A 23,538-nucleotide genomic window follows, 5' to 3' on the forward strand; every position below is an offset into this window, starting at 1 on the left:
TCCTCCCCCCATAACCTCCTCCAGCAGGGAGTTGGAAAACATTGACACGTCAGAAGATTCAAAGTCCTGTCTTCACATAGGATTTGCTGACCGAGCTGTGTTACTGTCTGAATGTTGGCTTTGTCTACAGGAGTCACGGCTATAATAGTTTTGACAAGAGTCCAAGACACATAACTACATGCCATTAAAAACAATGGCAGTCCAAGTTTCAAGGAGCGTGCCCTAGACACTACTGTGCTTGACATTCAACCACTCCACAAGTGGATGAACAGATGTAGTTGGTACTGGAGGGTTGGGAGGTGGGTGTTGAATAAGTGAGGGGTAGGAGGGGGAACAGGAGAGAGGTACAAGTTAAAGCCTCACCAGTTTTAATGCTGGTGTTCAGGATTTTCACCCACCGCCTTCAACTTCAGTTTCAATTGACTCATGCAAAATGAGCGGCTTTCAAAGAAGAATTGGTTATAGATCTGAAAGAGAGAAAAAAAAAACCTGAAATACAGGAGAGGACTCGAAGGGTGGGACCAACTTTTTTTTTTACTCTGAACAGGCCAACACCTGCCATGATAGGCATAGCTTGGTATGGCAACTGCTCTGTCCAAGACCACAAGAAATCGCAGAGAATTGTTGACACAGCTTAGTCCATCACAAAAACCATTCTCCCCTCCATGGACTCTGTCGACACCTCCTGCTGCCTTGGGAAAGCAGCCAACATATTCAAATACCCTAGCCACCCTGGACATCCTCTCTTCTACCCCTTCCCATCGGGCAGAAGATACAAAAGCTTGAAAACATGCACCAGGCTCAGGTACGGTAGCGTAGCGGTTAGCGCGACGCTATTACAGCGCCACCAATCGGGATTCGATTCCCGTCGCTGTCTGTAAGGAGTTTGTACATTCTCCCGTGTCTGCGTGGGTTTCGTCTGGGTGCTCCGGTTTCCTCCCACATTGCAAAGATGTATGGGTAGGTTAATTTGGGTTTAAAATGGGCGGCGCAGACTCGTTGGGCCGGAAGGACCTGTTACCACGCTGTAAATAAAAATTTAAAAAAATTTAAAATTTAAATTTAAAATTCTATCCCACTGTTATAAGACTCTTGAATGTTTTTTTTTGTATAAACTCTTCACCTCACAAACTACCACATCATGGCCCTTACACCTTATTGTCTACTGCACTGCATCGAGTCATAGAGTTATACAGCATGGAAACAGGCCCTTCAGCCCAACTGGTCCATGCTGACCAAGATGCCCCATCCAAATGTGCCATTTGCCTGTGTTTGGCCCATAACCTTCTAAAGCTTTCCAATCCATGTACCTGTCCAATTGTCTTTTAAAAGTTATTGTACCTGCCTCAACCACTTCCTCTGGCAGCTTATTCCACATACATACCACCCTCTACGTAAAAATAAATTGCCTCTCAAGCTGATATTAAATCTTTCCCCGCTCACCTTAAACCTATGCCCTCTGGTTTCGATTCCCCAGCACTGGGAAAAAGACTGAGTGCATTCATCCGATCTAAGCCCATGATTTTATCCACTTCTATAAGATCATCTCTCAGTCTCCTACGCTCTCAAGGAATAAAGTCCTAGCCTGTCCAACCTCCCTCTTTAACTGTCCCTCAAGTCCTGTAGCACTTTCTCTCTAATACTATATTCTGCATTTTGTTATTGCTCTTTCCTTTGTGATGGCATGCAAAACAAAGTTTTTCCACTGTATCTCGGTACATGTGACAATAATAAACCAATTGCCAATTAGAGCTTTTCTATCATTGACTTAACTCCAAACAAGATGGTGGCTCTTTATTGGCATGTGTTGCCTCTAATCCAACCTCAGCTTTACCTTGGGTCTTGTCATCTGAGGCAAACACATGAACTTCAGTCAAGACATTTGCTTTTTAAAACAAAGCTATTATCCTTCTCTCAGATGTTGATCTTTTTGTAAATGAATCACAGCTTTTTTCTTCATTAAAATATTTTGCACATCATCACAATTTCTCAAACATCTTAACACAATTTGTATGCATGGAATTATAGAAAAACTTAGAGCTCAAATGTCTTTTCAACCCATTGTTTACATGCTGGCCATAGTTTTTGGAACTAACCCTATTTCTTGGCTCCAGTTTGCCACCTGTTAATCTGAGTGCTCATCATATAACAGCACAGTACAGGCCCTTCAGCCCACACTGTTGTGCCAACATTTTATCCTGCTCTAAGACCTATCTAACCCCTCCCTCCCACATAGCCCTCCATTTCTCTATCATTCATGTGGTTATCTAAGAGTCTCTTAAATGTCCGTCCTGGTACTTTTTAGATGTTATGAGACTTTCTGCCTCCAAGACATGATCTAGGAATGGGTTCCAAACCCCACTACTCTACGGGTGACATTTCTTCTGACTTCTATCAGGTACTTTAAATCTATACCCAGTGGCTTTTGATTTCTCCAAGGGAAATGGATCCTTTCTATTCCCCTTTCCTAAGCCCCTCATAATACTCGGAGGATGGTTACAGCAAAGGCGGCCATGCAGCCTATCATGTCTATGCTGACCTTTTAACAGAGAAAATCACTAGCTCCATCACTTCAGCCCCTTCTCTGTAGCTTTGCAAATTTTTCAATATATATCTGATTCCCTCCTGAAGGCCATAATAGAACCGTGTTCACCCCAACTGTAGATAGTGCATTCCAGATTCCAACCACACTGCATCAAACATTTTTCTCTCATTAATTTTCTTCCCATTTTATCAGCCTCCCCTCCTTGGACTCTGTCTTTACCTCTCGCTATCTCGGTGAAACAGCCGGCATAATCAAAGACCCCACCCACCCGGTTCATTCTCTCTTCTCTTCCATCAGGTAGAAGATACAGGAGCCTGAGGGCACGTACCACCAGACTTAAGGACAGCTTCTACCTCACTGTGATAAGACTATTGAACGGTTCCCTTATACAATGAGATGGACTCTGACCTCATGATCTACCTTGTTGTGACCTTGCACCTTATTGCACTGCACTTTCTCTGTAGCTGTGACACTTTACTCTGTACTGTTATTGTTCTTACCTGTACTACATCAATGCACTCTGTACTAACTCAATGTAACTGCACCGTGTAATGAATTGACCTTTACAATCAGTATGCAAGACAAGTTTTTCACTGTACCTCAGTACAAGTAACAATAATAAACTAATACCAATAAACCAATACCAATCTGTGACCTCTAGTCCTCTACCCCTTCACCAGCCACTGTAAACTCTGTCCAGACCTCTCACTTGTATCAAATCTCCCCTCACCTTCTCGTCAGTGAAAACACCCCCAGCCTCTCTAAATTGTCCTAATAACTGTGGTCCCTCATCCCAGGAACCATGCCTATAAATCTTCCCTGGACCCCCTCTGATGCGAGGATGTGACTAGAACTGAATATTCTAGCCCCAGACTGATTCAGTGTCTTATGACTTTAGCATGACTTCCAACAGTGTTTGCAGCACAGGAGGCTACTATTTAGCCCATCATGTCTGTGCCAGTCAAGAAACAACTGCCAGCCTAGTACTACCTGCCAGCACTTGTGCTTTAGCCTTTCAAGTACACACATTCTGCCTCCACCACTCTTCAGTGTTCCAGATCCCTACCATGCCGAGTGAAACTTTTCTTCGTCTCTCCTGAATCCTCCTACCAATTACTTCAATGCACGCCTCTGATTTTTGACCCTTTCTATTCTGTAGTTATCATGTCACCAATTAAAATTTCTCCTCTGTTCCAAAGAAAATAACCATGGTCTGGCTAACACACAAAAAAATTCACCATCTGTCTGGTACTATCAAGTTCTTACATTAACCAGGATAGTAAGCAGCTCAACTTGTTTTACACAATAATCTCACTGGATTAATGTTTAGTAACATGTTAGACAGTTGAACAATTTATTTTTACAAATCAAAAATCCAAAAGTAACTAGATGAGCTTTCCGTGATGGTGGTTGAGGGTATGTTAACCTCCTATTTCTCTTTGAATGGTGCTGCAAGATCCACAATGCAGGACACAAACAAGAACTGAGGTAGATCAAGTATCTGACAGCTGGTAGAAAGCTCAGGTTATTGAAGTATGCAAGATTAAAGGAGCAGAGAAATTCAAGAAATCATTAAGTACTAAGTGGTGATAAAACTAGTCTTGCCAGTTTAGAGGTTGGTGGAACTCAAGACCGAGGTGAAAGGTTTCGACCAGAAATATCAACCATTTCCTTCCACAGATGCTTCCTGACCCTTCAGCAATTTGATTTTTTTGGTGAAGACCTGCCTAACTTAGCAGGAAGGAAACAGACTTGGTAACTTAGGAATGTCAACCTATTTGATCCAAAATGTGAAATAAACACAAAGTTCCCTGGGCCAGAGGTCCCAGTGAACTAACTGGATGTGCCTCTCCACGATGGAACTGGCTGACCTTAACAATAACTGTGGGAAGAGTGCACTCATAACTGCTCCCCACCTGCATTTACTGTACATTCCTTAAAATAGTGAGTCAGAATAAAAGATTTTCAATTTTTAATGGCTATTTAGCAATGTTGGCCTCTGTTAATATTTTGGAGCATTAACTTCAGCTGATTTCCAGATCTTCATAGCGGTCTTGGCTCAACAGAGGAAAAGAAATTCAATGACATTGCCATTTCCAAGTCCCTCTCTATGAACATCCTGGGGTTCACCATTAACCAGAAACACAGTTGGACCAGCCACATACAAACCATGCTACAAGAGCAGTTGAGGCTTGATATCTTGCAGAAATTGAGTAATTTCGATGGCAAATTTCAAGCAAATGATCCCAATTGTCCAATGGTTCTTTCTGTAACATCCAGTTGATGAAGATGAAAATCTACCTTAAGTATGTTGGCCCACTGAAAGAAAATGTGAGGATATTGAGCATGCACATGAAGATATATGCAGATACTTCAGAACAGAATGCATGCACTGAACAAATTAAGGCAACTTTTAAACAAACCTATGGCATTACCAGATATTACCTGGGAAAGATCTGCTCACTCAGCATCAGAAACGGTTTCTAAAAGGGTCAGGATGTAGGTCTCTCACGCATGGGCTCACTCAGCTGATTTCTCTGTTAATCAATGGTCAATCATTGGGTTCATGGTACCTCAAACCAGGTACAGTATACATGTCCTATTAATAACAGATCCTATACCTATCACCCAGCTAACTATCATTTTCAGGTATTCATCCCAGAAGTGTGACCATTCACAGATATGCCTCATAACAAGATATTCCATCTTTGAGTAGACTTCTTTAGCAATGTTGGCCTCTAATATTTTGGAGCATTAACTTCAGCTGATTTCCAGCTCTTCATAGCTGCCTCGGCTCAACAATCAGAGGAAAAGCAATTCAATGACATTGCCATTTCCAAGTCCCTCCCTATGAACATCCTGGGGTTCACCATTAACCAGAAACACAATTGGACCAGCCACGTACAAACCATGCTACAAGAGCAGGTGAGGCTTGATATCTTGCAGCAAATGACTCACAACAGCAACCCAAAGTTTTTATATCTGCAAGCGAAAGGAGTGCGTTGCCTGAGATGAGTGCAGTTCCAACACAAACAGCTCGAAACCACCCCACTTGAATAGTACCCTACTCACCTCCAGTGCTCTGTGACGGCAATAATGCGCCACCTACTAAATGCACTGCAGTTACCTGAATTATTTTAACAGCATCTTGCAAGCCTGACAACACTGCAGTAGCTCTGAAGGAGGCTCACCACCATCTTTCCAAGAGCAATTAAAGCCAGACGATAAATGTTGCTCTTGCCAGCAAAACTCGTATGCCAAAGAAATGAAAAGGCAGCTCAACTGGAAAGCTGTTCTTCCTTTGACAGGCATGCTGTGCTTGTGAAGTATAAGCACAACATCACATCAAAACCTTTCTTTATAGAGACAAAACAACAGATTCCTTAAACTCAGAGGACGTGCCAAAAGAGATCACTGAAGAACCATATCCTGATTATTCTCAAACTTTGAGATCCCAGTCTCCTGTTTATTATGGACTAACAAGAAAAATAATCAGCATTCTTTTCAGTATTCACCTTTATTGGAATTTGGCAGCAGAAATGTTAGGCATTCCCTAGCCACCTACGTGATTAACAAAGCATAAACATGTTCAGTACCTGACAGATAACTAGCAAGACTAAACACTGAAGGCAAATGTAGAATTGAAGGGGTTTGATGACCGACTTGAAATCAACATTTCTCTTCTGCTATTAGATCATGAGAAAGCAAGTCTTTTTGTTATCTGAGTTGGGGCTGTTTACAACTGGTAATCTACATTATTCTCTTCTCTGGCTCCCAGTTATCAAGGCTGGAAATGAGTAAAGTCTCAGCTCATCCAAACTATGCTTCATTGTCACGGTTACAAGACATAAGAAACGTCACTTTGCATTGCTACTCCCTAGTAGGCGTTTCACATATTTTCAAATGCGTCACTGGATTCTGCTCACCAATCCTTGCCTGCTTTAAATAAGGTAGCATACAGCTGTACAACGTCCAATACCTCATTTCCACCAGATGATTGGTGTGCAGTACGTCACCCAGTTTGACCTGTAGCTCTCTTCTTAAAATTCACACTCCACATTTAGGGACACTAAGAATGGTTCTGCTCCCATATTGTATATATAGAGAAGCACTATAACAACGAGAGATTTTTAAGGGAGGTAAACTATGTAAAGATTGAACAAGGACGTGTGCTCTTTTCACCAGAGCAGAAGTATTAGATAACTTAAAGATTACAGAAATGTTTGATAGGATAAACAAGTTACATTTCCATTCAAAGGGAAAGATCAGACAAGGAGTGAACTGAATAACTTCACCAATAAATCCAATAGCTTAGGAGAAATTTCAGTAGCGAGTTCCACATTCTGACTGAAAAACTAGCCAAGTATACATGAGAGAAAGTAGTAGGATATGCTGATAAGATTAGAGGAGGATGGAAAGGTGGTTTGTATGGAGCATAAGTAATGACATGGTCCTTTGGCACTAAATATTCTGTTTTATGCTGTAAATTCTGTGAAACAATGTGCTGGCAGGAGTGGAACAGGCTCGTGCATAGCCTTACTTTAGCTTTTCTCTGAGCACAAAAGTTCACTTCATACTTAATTCTGATACAAGGAAACCTCTAGACTTCAAAATAATGACCAACCAGACCATACTTTATTGTTGATATTTAGCTACAATTACAAAAAGAAACCATTAAAAGGTAAAATTGTGATCCATAAGGTGCAGAATGCAAACCTCTGCAGCAAGTTTACAGTATGAATGAGATATATTCTATGTCCCTTAAAGACTGCTGCAGTATGTGATGATGCACTTAATTTAGTTCCAATACATTTTGTATTCATTCCCATTCTGCTGCAGGTGCTTTAAAAATCACACTATTTACAATACAGCAAACGCCCGCAATACTCAAACGCCTCGCAAACACGCACTTTTTCTCTTCTTAAATGTCACAGTTATCATTCTGGTACAAAAACCAACAAAACAATAAATTTCTGCCACCGCTGCTGCTGACCCGCTGTTGCAATGAGGTTAGAGTGCATTAAAGTCATGTGTTGTACAGTGAGTGAGGGACTGCAGGCACACAATAGATAGCAAGTTCATCACCTTTCACAAATAAAACCTTAGCAGTTATTACAGCAGCAAGGCCCAAACCTAAAATAAAACAAACAAATCTTTTCTCATTAAGCATATTAGCATATACATTTCTCGTTTGAAATGAGGTAAAGCATGGTGCCAAGTGCAATGCTCAAATCGTGCTACATGTATACAACAGCAACGGGGGGAAAAAAGAACTGTGTTTTGTGTCTTGACAAAGACAAGGAAATAAATTGCAGCATTGATTAGGACTTTAAATGCAGAAGGTTGTTACAGTGGAAAAATATGATTTCATAAGTGAATATAAATGATAGAAATAGCCCACGCTTCTCTTGATTCTTTTAAAAAGTGTGATGCACTGTTAATACTGGAAATAATCCCAAATTGGTGACATTCTGTTTGATGTCAAATCCTTTGTGACATTTCTAGGTAAAAAAAGTCTCTTTGAAAGTATGATATACAGAAATGAGTGCTTGCCCAGGTCTATGCCCACATGATGAGGATATCTAAAAAAAAATAATTGGGTTAACAGTGTGGAATCTGCTTTTTGGATCATGATGCAGATTAAAATGAGCCGACGCCAATCAATTACGTACATGTGACAGCAGTTTTAAAAACAATTACTCATTTTTCAGCTTGTACATTAATAAAAAGGTAGCCACATTTCTTCAGTAATTAACAGATTTAAAAGGCTTTACTTTTCCAATTGAAAGGAAAACACGACAGGATGGGATGTAAAAATTGAACACCTTAACATGTATCAAATTCATGTCTCCGATTCATGTGACCAATAAAAGCAAAAGACTAACTCTCAAAATATGAAACAGATCATGGTGGTAAAGGTAGGTAACAACTGCTGGGGACTTGAGAGGATTTCTCTGGAGAGCATTGAGACAAAGTTCCCAAATGTAATTTTTTTTTTAAAAAAGTAAATTAAAAGAGGTATTATAGTTACAGTGCAAAAACAATTATTTAAACATTTCAAGCATAATATAAAAACATAGCACCAAAAATAACGAGAAATCAAAAACGCATGCAAATAAGAACTGAGGTATTCAAAGGGAAGAACGCCTAATTGGTTTCTACTGAAAACATAACCACTACTTTGAGCTGAGCCAAGTAGGATGCATCCTCTCTTTAAAAGCTTGTACGCTGAAGACTGATTAAATGTGATCATATTTTATCACAGGATTTTCTGTTCCTTGCCTGTGCCATGTGTGTTTTAACTTTTTGTAAAACAAAATGATGCAACATGAATGTGGTTTCTTCACAAACACACAGCTTTGGTGTAAAAGTCAACTGTGAGGTGCTATGGACAAACACCGAGGATAGTCATGTGCATGAATGTGCATGTGCTGATCCACACGAGTGCTTGTTCTCTGCCCATGCATATGCAAGCATCTGTGTATATGTGTGTGTGTCTGTGTGCACGCATGTGTGTGTTTGTGTGTGCGTCTGTGCGTGCGCATGTGCTGTGTGCACATATATACATGTACTTTGCTGCATGGACTTGTGTCTATGTGTATGTACATGTGTGCATTTTACCCCACCCCTCTTATAAATGGAAAGGTGCTCATTAATAAAATAACCCTTCCAATTTTTTTTTACAAAAATCTGCAGCATATTTTATGAATGATATGTCTAAAATCACTCTCATTAGAGCAACAGTTTCCGTACTGCAGCACCAACTCGATGTTCTTTGTGTTTGGAAGCACCGCACTCACATCATCAGCACAATGCACTTTCCCTAAAGACCAAATAGTGTAAATTTAGCTACTTGCATGAAAAAGAAAATTGTCAACACCTCAAATCTAAGTATCTGAAACCATTTTATCTGTATTAAAATATATGTGCAGCTACCTCTAGCTCTGCAATAAGTTACACAACCATAACTCCAATGGAGGTCAGTCAAGGGCTGTAGTTCATTATCATATAACGTATATTAAATGGGAATGTAAAATCAGCCATAGAAATGTATCAAAAGGTTCAAGAAAACAAAACAAGTGGGGGTTATTTTCAATTAAGGCAAAACCCTTTTGATTAAATGCAAGAGACTTATTATATGGCATTAAGTTGAACAAATGCTACTGTAAATGCCAGTCGCTTTAAGTGAAACCTGTTCCTATTTAAATTAAGTGCAAAACAAGGATTGGGAATGCCACCTCAAAACGTGAACGGATGACAAGGAAACAGGACAATACTGGCACGCTTGCTCTCTCCTACCAGCTCATACACGACAGTTTTACACACCGTGGCTGGACTGGCACTAGTGCACAGGTCAAGAATTTCAAGATTACTAAAAATGTGCAATCTAATAACTAATCACTTCCCAGCATAAGCTTCCTGGCTCACTAAACACCAAGCAAAAAGCTATTAAAAAAAATTAAGTAAACATCATAAGGAAACCTGACAACTGTTAAAATGCTTGCAAAATGAATATAAAGCACTCTTGTGATTAATCTAGCAAAAAGGGCAGGAGGAGGGGAAGGATTGTGTTCGCGCAAGAGCTTACTATATTCTACAATTAATCCTAAATTATACTACTGTAGTAAAAACACTTTACACCTTCATAGAATAACTGGCTCACTCTCAACCACCAGTCTCATTTTTGTTGTGACCCCAGGTGAGCTTTTGAAGAGGTGCGGGCTGGGCTGGGGTGCGGGAGTAGGGAGGACGGATCCTCAGCTGTTTTGCAATGGAGACTGGTTTGCCTTCAGGCTCCTTAGTGCTCGCCGAGCTGCCGCAGACTTAGCAATCCTGTAACTGCGACCAACTCCTTTGAATTTTCCTTTGCCAACCACCTCCACGGTGACACGGACTTTGCCATCATATGTCCTTTCTGCAGGGCTTTAAGAAAAAGCAAAGTAATAATGAGAAATAAACCCATTTAATGGGACATTTTAGTCGAACAATAAGGAAAAAAATTCAACACTTTACCTGGTACAGAATGAACATAAAACAGGATTATGCTGTTTAGCTCAAGTCTGTGCTGTTGTTTAATTATTTCTTGGCTTTAAATTATTTGATTTGCACAATATGGGTGCATATTCATTATGTAGTTCAAATTAAATACAAGTATTCAGTAACAGCATTTATCAAACGCATTTGTTTAATTAGATTAAGTTTCCCAGCCACTGCAATGGCTATTACTGGATTGATTGTCCTGGCCTCTGGACACTAGCCCAGTAACTTTATTGCTATGCTGCCATAAGTAAACAATATATGGGGACAGTAGGAAACCATTTACTCCCTCAATAAAATCATGGTTGAAATGTGACTTAACTCTATACCAGGCTTTTCCCCAGATTGACTCTGATTAACAAAAAAAATTGTCTCAGAATACAGATAAGTTTCCCAACTTCATTCTTGAAAGGCCCAGTGCTATTTTTAAGATTATGTCCCCTACTCCAGGACTCCCTAATTAGAAGTCATTTCTTTCCATCTATTCTGTCAGTTCCCTTTAATATCCTGAAAGACTATCAAATAGCCTCAACTAAAAATTCTCTAGGCAATAAAACCCTAGTTTGTATAATCTCTTAACATTTCATGGACAGTTCTAGTACCCCTACTTCCTAAAGATGGCAAAATTCAGCTAATAATTTTTCTAACCTTGTTCATTATGTTGTTCAAACTAAAGTATTCACAAACAGTCAGCAGCGTAATGAGTGTGCTTTAAACAAGGTCTGAAAGTATGTGTGGTTGGCTCATGATCAAACGGATTACACATTAAATTATATCTAACCTGTCATTTAGGTCTCAGCTAACCCGAAGTTAAGAGAACTTTTACCTGCAGATATGTTGCCTCCATTTTAAACAAGAATTTTTAATATTATCGTGCTGTGCAGACAACACACACAGTCACACACAATAACCCGTTTGTTAGTTGAGTAATGATTTATACACAGAATGAGCTCTGAGTTACATCTTCTCCCTGGAATGTTGTTTTGGATAATTTGTTACAATACTGCAGCTTGATTAAAGAGGCTATAGTGCTGCTTAAGTGCTGTGAAGATGGGGAAACCAAGGCTGGAAATTTGAGATAAAAACTGAAATTCAGAGCAGGACTAAAGACTGAAACGTGGCTGAAGTGCTACCTTAACCTTTATTTTAAATATTCACTGCCTGGCTGCTTTTTGCCCCCAAGAAATTCTAACCCATAGCACCTTATTTTTATTTTATGAAAGATACCATTCAATTTGTGCATTTAATCTGGACCACATCAGCCTGTTGGCATATGAAGTCTGTACCATTAATTTTCTCCACAGGCTCTCCCGTTTAATCTCAGTCTACTGCTTGTTTCACTCATCCTATTTGGTTTCTCTAACTTTTAAATAATGGATCTTGTTTAAATAAAAGTTTACAGCAGAGCATTCCACATTTTAATCACCTTTGTTCAAAAGAAACATTTTTTTTGAGCTCCTCTGATTCTATTTTTAAAAGTGCTCACTTCCTACGATCTTGTCAACAAGTAAAAATCCTGATTTATCTCAGCATAATCTCAATCAAATTGATGGCTTAAATTTCTGATTTCAAGTGGGAAGCTGCTTTAACTTCTTTCAAGGACACTTCATTTCTGGTATCAACCTAGTACCTTATCCGTTGCTTTTAATAATGTGAGCAAGGCTGTACTAACCACATGTTAAAGGTCTTTTAACATTCATTATCAGTTTATATTCTTTTTATTTACAGAGGCTATACAGAAATCACAATACCATGTATGAATCCTGAAACACCTACCCTTATAGCTGTTCATATTTTTCCATTCGTATATAGTCTAAAACTTACTAGGATTATGTTCTAACTGTGTTTGAATTTGTTTTACCAATTTCCATAGGTCCTACTGCCTTTGGAAGTAAACAAAAATGTAACAATAATAATCACAGCATAAGATGACATGAATGGATATATCTTCTCTCTGACAGGCTCAATTATCCTCTTTTAGCTGCTTATGCACCTGATATATGGGTCTAGGTGTTTATTGCACTGTTTGATTCTGTTGTTGGTGTACAACATCTTGCCAACTCTTTACCTAAATTTGGCAGTCTCCGGCTCCATCTCCAACAACTCACGAACAGGAGAGCGTGGTACATTTGCTGAAAATTTCTCTGAAACATAAAGTACAATACAAAGCATTAGTATTTAAACTGAACCAACAGAGACAATGACAAGAGGATGTCAACAAGGCGGCACTACCTATCAGGGGTCTCATCATGGGGTAGTACACTTGCCAAACTGTCTCCAAGGACATCCTACTGTCCATATAGATGGCACCAGCAAGAGATTCAAATATATCCCCCATGGCCTTGGGAACCTCAATATCTTCTTCTTTTTCTTCATCCTCTTCAGATCTTCTTAGCTTTCAAGAAAACAAAACAACATTAGGTTAAATATTCCAAACAGACTTGTAACTTAGTCCAGAGGAATGGGAATCAGTGATTACCGATGGGTTCCGAATTGGCAAAAAAAGAGGTTTTGACCTGGAATTTGCACACAAAAGCTACAAATACCCTTGATCCTCTAGTAAAAATTATTCTCCTCTTAAGGGGAAGACATTGGAGCCATTGGCATGGTCAGCCAAATCATTCATGTCTGGATTCCTGGTTGTCCCAGCTCAATGGAACTGCTTTCTTGGTTCCATTTAATTGTAGAAGAAATGCAGCTTTTTGTGCCTTGGACAGTTTATTCTATTCACGTTTGGTAATTGCCTATTCCTGATCCTAACTGGCTCATCTTCACCATGAATATCTCTGCACCTCCATCCTGCATCAGGATGGTATGAGGGCCCTTCACTTCTTCCTTCAATATAGGCCTAATCTTCCCCCTCTACCACTACGCTCATTCACATGGCTGAACTCTTCCTTACAATGAACAACCTTTCCTTCAACAACATCTGCTTTCTTCAAAATCAACGGTGGGCTACTAGAACTTGTATGGGCCAAACTAAGCTAGCCACTTTGGGATCTGTGGGACAGTCCTTGTTTCAGTCCTATTCAGGCCATTCTTGCTTTCCACATTTGTACTGAACTTGAAAATTTCACTACTTTTAGTGTCAGTGATCCACAGCTGACTCTTTCCTTTCCTGACTTATCACAGCCATCTCAACTACATCTCTTCCTGCAAGGACTTCATTCCTTTCCCTCAGAGTTCCTCCTTTTCCACCATATCGGCTTAGATGAAAAGATGTTCCACATTAGTACGTCTGAGATGCATTCTTTTTACCTCAAATGTGGCTTTCCCTTTATCATAGATGAGAGGATTCTCAATGTCTCCTCTAGTTCTGCTCTTGCCCTCTCTCCTCCCAGCCAGAGCATGGATAGGGTGCCCCTAGTTTTCACCTTCCACCCTACCAGCCTCCAGATTCAATGGATCCTTTTTAATTTCTGCCATTGTCAACGACATTCTGCCAGTGAACACACCTGCATGGTTCGCTCCTCCATCTCCAACCAACCATCCCCCTCTCAATTTCTCATGCAACTGCAGGAGATGCAACACCCATCCTTTTACCACATCCCTTTCCACCATCTCGAGACCTAAACGGTCCTTTCAGTCGCAGCCACAGTTCACCTGCACTTCTTCCAATCTGGTGTGTTGCACTTAGCATTCACAATGTGGTCTCCTTTACAAATATAGTGATTGCAAGGTGACCCTGAGCTTCTAATTGCGTATCACTTAATTCTCTATCTCATTCCTGCTCTGACCTCTGCTTTTGGCCTCCTACACCGTTCCAACAAAGCCCAAGGCAAGCACGAGAAACAACACCTCATCTTCCATCGAGGCACTTTGCAACCCCTGCTTACGGTCAGTTCTGATGTAATGTCATTGATGTTCATTCAGTTTTTCCTTGCTCCACAGATGCTGCCTGATATGCTGGATATTTCTAGTATCCTCTTTTGTTTCAGACTTCCAGCAGCTGCTGTGCTCTGCCTCTCAGTTCTAACATGAACTTGTTTTTATTTACATTTTCATTCTAATTGTCCTCATTCATCTATCATATGACTGCAAAAGCATGTGACCTGGACAACCTTGGTCTCCATACAATCACGGACTTCTCCCTCTGTTCTCTCCATCTTTCCCATTCTCTGAAACTTATAACACTTGTTTTTCTCATTTCAGGGGTCACTGATTTTCTGAATCCGAGCATCACTGGCCAGAACAGCATTTATTGGCTATTCCTAACTGATGGTATTGAGCTGCCTTCTTGAACCAAAGCAGCTGAGAAGAGTTCCAGGGTTTAGACCCAGCAACAATCAACAGCAATACATTTCCAAGTCAGCACGGTGTTTGACATTTCCACGCTGGGAAAAAGACTGACCATCTACCCTATCTATGCCTCTCGATTTTATAACCTCCATCAGGTCTCCCGTCAGCCTCCAACACTCCAGAGATAACAAACCAACTTTGTCCAACCTCTCTTATAGCTAATACATTCTAATCCAGGCAACATCCTGGTGAACCTCTTCTCCACCCTCTCCAAAGCCTCCATATCCTTCCTGTATTGCAGTGGCCACAACTGCACATAATAGTCCAAATGCTCCTAACCAAAGTTTTATACAGCTGCAACATGACTTCCCACTTACCAGCTCAGCCTGAATTGTCTAGGTTTTGCAGGATGCAGGTAAGGGCTGTGCCATATGCTGAGGTGTATGATCAACAGTGAACATCTGTACTTCTGATCTTATGATAGAAGAAAGGTCATTGAGGAAGCGGTATCATCAAGAGGGTTGGGCATAGGGCACTTCACTGAAGAACATCAGCAGTGACAGCCTAGGGCTGGAAGAACTGACCTTCAATAACCATTTGTACAAGATACAACACCAACTTTGATGCCCATTGACTTTAGTTTCATAAAGGGACCTTGATGTCACACTTGGTCAAACGCTGCCTCGATGTCAAAGGGAGTTATTCTCAGCTTGCCTTTTGAGTTAAGGTCTTTGGATCATATTTGGACCAAGGTTGTGATGAGGTCTGTAGCTGAGTGGTGCTGGTGAAATCCAAACTAGGCATCGATGATGATCAAGAGTAGACTGGGTGGATGGTACTTGGCCAGAACAGATTTCTCCTGCTCCAAGTGAACAGGACATACCTGGGCAATTTTCCATATTGTCAGATAGATGGGATAGATGCCAATGTCGTAACTGTACTGGAACAGCTCCATAAGAGGCGCAGCTAGTTTTCGAGTGCAGTTCTTCCGTACTACAGATGAAATGAAAGTGCTGAATTCAATTTCCGGTGAGATGCAGAACAATCTGGAAATAAACCTTGTTCGCACCCGTGTGGGGTGGCGTGGGGAGTTGGAGTTTACTTTCAATTATATAACAGAGGTTCGGGGGGGGAGGGGGTGGGGGGTGGGATGGTGGAAGCATTATGTAATTGGATTTCTAGATAACAGATGGCTGGACCCTGCTGACCCCTGAGCCAAGCTTATTTTAAAAGGGCTGCAAGCTATCAAATTTCTGACTTTCACTGCCAGTCTCATGAACAATAAATCTGCAGAGGCATTGGCTAGATCAGTTCATGGTATGGAGGCACAGCTTTGGGCTATCAATTATAGAAAGACATTAAAACAATATAGTCATCACCACAAATTCACTATGATGAAGGTAGGCATGAGAATGGGTATGCTGGTTTAATGGTCCAGTACCCAGGGGCCTGGTCAACTGATGTGGACACTTGTTCAAATTACACTATAGTAGCTGAGGACTCAAACAACTAAATAAATCTGGAATAAGCACCACAACACCAATCTGGTTTACTGCTGTTCTTCGGCAAAGTGCCAGGCCTACCTATAAATGTGACCACTTTGTCAGATTCTTAAGCTTCTTATTCAAGGCAGTTAGGATGAACAGTGACATCCTGATCGCAGGAATGAACTATATAATTTGAGATTTGAGAATTATTGAATCAGGAGCAAAAGCCAAAACAATCAATTGGTTTTGAAATTGTGCTTTTTTCCCTCCCCGACAGAACAAGATGACTTGACAACTTCAAAGGATGGGACATCAGTTTTGAGGCTGTTAATTTAAAATTGTCAGTACGAGTGCATACCAGTCAGGACAAGCTTTAGAGTTAATGATTCTCAAATGTTTTGTCACAAAGAGTGTTTATACAAAGAATAGGGACAAACAGATAACCAGTTGAAACAGAGGACCATGAGGAATCAAAGCAGAGATTACTTTTGGACCATTCTGGCTAAGGGCTTGCAAGTTTTTGATGAGCAAAATGGTTACATCAGGGAGGCAACACAATCATTGAATCATGAATGTGATCCATAATATATAATTATCTTCAGAGATGACTGCCCCACTGAGTAATTCATAATTTATAATAAATATTCAGAGTACAATATTCCTAGTGAGTTCAGCAATAACCAATGTGCTGATTTCAACTTCAATGGTCTCATCTACCTACTCTTCTAACGTTCTCCAGCTCTTCCAATATCAGACGATCTCTGCACATTTTCAGCTTTGGTCTTTTGCACATCATTGATCTTCTTTGGTCCTCTATCAGTGGTTTGCCTTCTCATGGTAATGCCCAAAGCTATCGAATACCCTTCAAAAAGCTTCTTTATCTTTCAAACTACCACTTTTACTGTCCTAATACCTCTTTATGCCTCAGTATCAAATTTTGTTCGATTAATACCGTCTTTCACCCCAAATGCTCATAATGTCCACCATCTGCACAAGATAAGCATATGGAGGAATTTAAAATAGGGGGATATGTGGGAGGAAGGGGTTAGATAGTCTTAGGCGTGGTTTAATGGTCAGCACAACATGGTGGGCTGAAGGGCCTGTATTGTGCTGTATTGTTCTATGGTTCTACTAAATGCACTGCAATAGCTCACCAAGTCTTATTCAACAGCACCATTTAAATCTGTGACCACTACCACCTAGAACAGGGATGATGTCCCATGTGCCTAAGTACCATCTGCATGCTTCCTTCGAAGTTACACCATGTCCTTACTTGGAAACATAACGTTGTTCCTTCACTGTTGCTTTAGCAAAACACAGGAGTTTCCTGCTCAACAGCACTGTGGGAGCACCTTCACCGCACAGCCAGCAGCACCTCAAAGTGCTGATTCCACCATCATTTCCTCAAGGAAAGTTACAGATGCTTTATAAATGCTGATTTGTCAGTGATGCCTACATACCATAAACTTCTTAAAGAAAAAGCCCTTTTGGGATGTTTTACTAAGTTATGTTTTTTTCAAACAATCCTTCTTCCTGAGGACCGTGATTCACAATACATGCAGATGATACGGAGTGTAGGGACTAACCTCAGAGTCCATTCCTTGCATTTCATTCTTTTCTAACTGGAACTGAACAAAGTCGTCTATAACGTGGAACAACTCAGGCGAGATGGCTTTAAAGTACTTATGGTAGTCATATTTCACAGCTAAAGATGCGAAGATGGTATTATTCACAAGAGCTGAACGCAGGTCTGTCAACACTCCAGGAGAATGCTGCCGGGGATCTTCATAAAGGTGCTTGGTAATGAGGTAGTCCAAAATTGCATCTCCAAGGAATTCCAACCGCTGGTAACAATCTTAAAAACAAAGATTTAAAATTGTTTAAAATACAGAGTAAAAATAATGCAGGTTAAGATAATTAATCTCACAATATATATTGAAAAATGTGGTATTACCTTTTCCTTTTGGGAGTCATATTGCAGGAAAAATGGTGAAATCTGCTGCTAACTTTCTGATCTACAAAATTTAAACCATCAAATCTGAGGAAAGCACAACCCGAGCCCTTCCATTGAAAGCCTGTGACCAGTGGTGTACCAGAGAGATCGGTGCTGGGACCCTTTCTGTTAACTTGAATAGGAATTTAGGAGGCAAGACTAGTAAACTTGCAGATGACACAAAAATCAGTGGATAATGGGAGTAGTTACAGGCCACAGGATGATATTGATGGGCAAGATGGGCAGAGCAATGGCAGATGGGATTTAATCTCGATAAATGTGAGGTGATGCACTTTGGGAGGACTAATAATGGTAGGACACAATAATGAATGGTAGGGAGTTTTCAGGAAGAGGGACCTCTGTGCACAAGTCCAAGGATCCCTGAAGGTGGCACCACAGTTAGATAAAGTGGTGGACACACAAAGGGACTATAGATATGGTAGACAGTAGGAAACTTTCTCCCATGGTAAAGGCATCTAAAACCAGAGGGAGACAGGTTTAACCATAGAACAATACAGCACAGTACAGGCCCTTTGGCCCACCATGTTGTGCCGCCCTTCAAACCACACCTAAGACTATCTAACCCCTTCCTCCCACATATCCCTCGATCTTAAATTCCTCCATATGCTAATCTAACAATCTCTTGACCTTGACCAACATATCAGCCTCCACCACCACCCCAGGCAGTGCATTCCAGGCACCAACCACTCTCTGGGTGAAAAACCTCCCTCTGACATCTCCCTTGAACTTCCCACCCAGGATAAGGGCAAGAGGTTTAGAGAGGATCGGAGCAAGAACATTTTCCACCCATAGAGTGCCTGAATGGATGGTAGAAGCAGGTACTCCCTTAACATTTAAGTGTCTAAATGAGTACTTAGATCACCAATGCATGGAAGGCTAAGGACCAACTGCTGGTTTTGTATAGATGGGTACTTGATGGTTGGCATGTACATGGTGGGCCAAAGGGCCTATTTCTGTGCTGTACAACTCACTGACAAGCCCCTTTTCAAAAAAAAACAATCAAAGTCAAAATAGGTTCCTGCAGTTAAAAAGCACATTTTAGAATATTCACCCTATTTAACTGCCTTAACTCACGATGTAGGTCAGAGACCAATTAACAACTAACTAATCTACATTTTCTCAAATAGTTACAGGGGAGGTGAAAAAGGAAGAGAGGTTTCTGTTACCAATAAAACAAATGCCTTCCAATCTTATTTGCTGCCCTTAGACATTTCTTTTGAGCACAGGACTAGTTTTAAATGCATGCTGTTGACAACTGGCTCTACCTCCCCACGGCACATTCACTGGTTCCTTTACAAACCTGTACACCTCCACCACAGCACAACAAACCTACACAGTAATACTGTAAATCTGTCAAGAGTAACTGGCAGAACTTTTTACCTGTGATTGTATTGTAGTGGTAGGAGGCATGAGTAAATGCCTGTAAAAGGTAGGCCTTGTTCTTGAATCTGTAGTTAATTTTCATTTCAAAATTTTCATAACCCGATATTAGGTGGCCCAGCGTTCTGTCAGCATCTGGATGATCAAACATGCACCTTGGAGGAATCTGAAGGTGTCCATATTCCAGACCTTTGCAAGGAGATTTCAAGTGGGACAAAGAAAGAATTTTGATCTCTCCTGCCTTATCGTTCAGATTAAAGGTGTTCTGCTCCTCTGGTAGCCATTTTCTCTCTTCACCCAGCTTTTCTTCTGCTGGAAGGACTTTCAAACCCAATGAGCAGAGGAAAAGCTGGGCAGCTCTTTCACCACAGCTGGTTAGGTAACAGCCCAATAAAGCCTCCACACAATCAGCAATGCTCTTGTCGGCTATGCATTGCTCTGTGTGCAAGTCGTAAGAGATGCTCTGCTTGCCTGTGTCAACACCACCATTCTCTTCAGATGGGTTCCAGAAACCCACAACAAAATCATCCTCATCTGTGGCCTTACTGGGGTCCAGGTAGCACATGGCATCCCATGAACTGTAGTCGAACTCATCACCATCAGAGAAGGAATGACCATTTCCCGTTGTTGATTTTTTAGGTGGCTTCCATTCAAAGCTTGTGTCATTGGGTGGGAAAGCAGGCAGAGAGATCTTCTTCCCAAAGGCCCCAGACCCCATTAGCATATTGTCAATGAATTTTATATGCTCCTGATCGTACTCTGAAAAGTCATCATCGTATTCTGCCTCTTCCTTCTGGGCTGTCCACATCAGATCTTCACGGAAATCAGGGTCGTCATCCTCCTCTTCATCTTCATCATCGTCATCATCGTCCCCATAGGTATCACCATTAGCCACCTGTCCTGTTTCTGCCTAAAAGAAAAATAAACTTTGTTAGGCAGAGATTTTATTTGTTCCTTAATAGCAATGTCACAATTGAGTCTGGGGGAAATGACATTTCGTTCTGCCATGTGTTTTTATAGCATGGATGAATGACAATAAAGTAACTTGAACTTGAACAATTGCATGATTCAACTGGTTATCCAAAGATAAGCAACACTTGACAGTACCATTGAGGGGGGTGGGTGGAGGGAGGAAAAATCAGTAGAGCACAAGGTAGAGGGAGATAAAGTTGCAGAAAGATTTGTAGACAGGATTTCCAAGTCATATCTGTAAAGACATGCTGGCCAAGAGTGAATTACTGAGGCAGCATGTGAGGAGTAAAAGTTTATACAAATTGGACTTACAAGGAAATTAGGAGGCTACCAAAGACACTAAAGGAATGGACAAAGACATGGATAAGGTTCAGAATGTTACAGCACAAAAGTAGGGTACTTGGTTCATCAAGTTCCAGTGTTTTGTTGGGCAAAACAGTCAGTTCCATTCCCTCACTCTTTCCCCACTGCCACACAAATACTTTTACCTCCTGATATATATCCAAATCTCCTTTAAAATCCACAATGAATCTGCAATCACTACACTTTCAGGGAGAGCATTCCAGATAGTAAGTACTTGCTGTACTGCACTGCAGCAGTTTGCTCTGGGGACTCAGGATTTGATTCTGACCTCTTGCTGTAGGTATGGAGTTTGCACATTCTGCGTAACTGGGTGGGTTTCCCCAGGTGCTCCAATCTCCTCCCACATTCCAAAATTGTGCTGGTTGGTTAAATGGCTACTGTAAATTATGTTTTGGGGTAGGTTAATGACAAAATGGGTTAAAGGAGTGTTGATGGATATGTGCGAGAGCGACTAACTTTCAGGGGTGCAGGGAAATGAGAGGAGCAATGGAATTGTTCACTTGGGAAGCGTTGTGGGCTGAATGGCCTTCTGCATTGTTACAAGTCCATGATACAAGTATGAATGTTTTTCTTATGCCATCCTTGGATCTTTTACCAATCTTATAAAATCTGTGCCCCCTTCTAATGGGACCTGTTTCTTTCCATGCACCCTATACAAAGCTATCAAGATTTTGAACACTTCTATCAAATCTATTCTCAACCTCCTCTGTTCCAAATAAATTCATTCCAGATTCACTGGTCTAATCTTTTATCCAAAATCCTTTTATCTCCATTGGAAGTAACATAGGTAAGAGTAAAACTACAAAAATAGAAGAGAGAGGTATCTATTATGAACATCTTGGGATGTTTATGTTAAAGGTATTTCCACCTAAGTGCAGGCGGTTTCCATGGATAGCGTATAAACTGGAACCACCTTTGCATGAAACACAGCTGTCATGTAAACAGCTGTAAAAATTTCTTCTGCACTGGGAAAGGAGAGGCAAACCAGCTAGGCATGGTAGACACATTTTGTGCCAAGACCCATTGCTGCAATATTTTCTATGCACAAGAACTTCCTCCACTTGCTACATGTTGGAGAGTGGAGTGGCAGGAGGGAGGTATCACACAAAAATGGCCTTGGGGCTAGGGGGTAGTGGGAGGGGAAAGAGATTTAGAAATGTCCTCTTTTCTTTTATCAGATACCTATTTGGTTTGAACATACTTGGGCTTGTTCTCTACTGATTTTTTGTCAAGAATTTTATTCCAAGGATCTTGTACACATCCTTTGGTAAGATGACTAAAATAGCAGGATACTCTGGATATGGTTTCACCAAAGCCTTGTACAAGCAAAGTTAACTATCTCTACAATTCCTAACACTTATCAACAGAAAGCTCTCAAACTTGCAGAATAAGACATTGCCAACATGTTGCTCAGCAACAAAATGTTTATTGTCCATTGTGAATTCAGGCACTGGTGCAATTTCAAACAAGTTTTATAAAGTTGATGTGGAAAATATTACTTCATATTAAAAGGGATCTGGGAGGCCCCCTAACCCAGAGAGCTCCCTTTAGTTTCAAAGAGGAGCTTTATCCACCTCCTCCATCTAAAGCAGCTTACACCTACCATGTCTTTCATTTCACTCTTGTCTGCAATGTATTTGTCCTGATTAACCACGTAGCCAGGAGGGAGCCAATTGACGGGTGGGTCAAATATTGAGACCACCATTCGACTAGGAAGACCTTTCTTCTTTCCAAGGCGATAGAGATTACAATTGCTGACCTGATTAAATGACAAAAAGACAGGTTATTAATTTTAGCTAGCATCCAAAGACAAAACCACCAATAACATTTTTCACAGAAAAGGGAAATACCCACAACCATCAAACAGTGGGAAGTGATTTCTTTCAACTGCTCGTCTTAAAGGAATAGGGATATTATTAGTTATGCAACTAGTCCCACATTAAGACAGTTAAATTGACTCCAGGACTCAGAAATTACTCCAAAGCAATCTTCCAGCAATCCACCGCAAATTATTTCAATAAGTTTTGTACTGCTTTCTACTGCCTGTTATAATTTCTGACTTGGGCAAAATGATCACAACAAAAATGGAGTTCAAAATTTGAACTTTTTTTAAAAACAGCCAAGCACGTGATGGGAGAGACTAAGCAAATGTTCAGCTTTAACAGTTCAATTATATAAAATGTCAATATTTAATAACACCTACTTATAAGCACTCAGTCTGTATTTATTGAGGCAGTGGTAGTGCCACCACCCATTTGGACACCTGTCCACTGCACCCAAGCTTCATCTGCCACACATTTGTCCCTTCTACTATCCTGTTTATATCCTGCTGCAATTTATCACTTTTCTTCACCACTGCACTGTAACCACCTTCTCGAAATAAAGAAAGTTTAAAACCAGATGGACCAACCAGCGTCCACCAAAGTAACAAATTTGGTGCGAAGTTGCTTCCAGTCCATTCAACTTTGCAAAACCCTCCTTCACAAAGACCTGGAAATGGA

At 40.7% G+C, this 23,538-nt stretch overlaps 1 protein-coding gene across 1 annotated transcript in view; it reads right to left on the minus strand.

Annotated features, from left to right (window-relative positions):
- Window positions 1-7,167: 7,167 nt before the first annotated feature.
- The window catches only part of dicer1 (dicer 1, ribonuclease type III), a 105,694-nt gene continuing 89,323 nt past the window's right edge, over window positions 7,168-23,538 (minus strand). Inside the window, 6 exon segments of the mRNA XM_052031054.1 lie at window positions 7,168-10,468; window positions 12,651-12,726; window positions 12,815-12,977; window positions 17,895-18,163; window positions 19,703-20,612; window positions 22,641-22,796. Of these exon segments, the coding sequence (XP_051887014.1) occupies window positions 10,303-10,468; window positions 12,651-12,726; window positions 12,815-12,977; window positions 17,895-18,163; window positions 19,703-20,612; window positions 22,641-22,796 (1,740 nt within the window). The 3' untranslated portion in view covers window positions 7,168-10,302.

Source organism: Pristis pectinata, chromosome 1 (genome assembly GCF_009764475.1).
Source record: "Pristis pectinata isolate sPriPec2 chromosome 1, sPriPec2.1.pri, whole genome shotgun sequence".
Classification (NCBI taxonomy): domain Eukaryota; kingdom Metazoa; phylum Chordata; class Chondrichthyes; order Rhinopristiformes; family Pristidae; genus Pristis; species Pristis pectinata.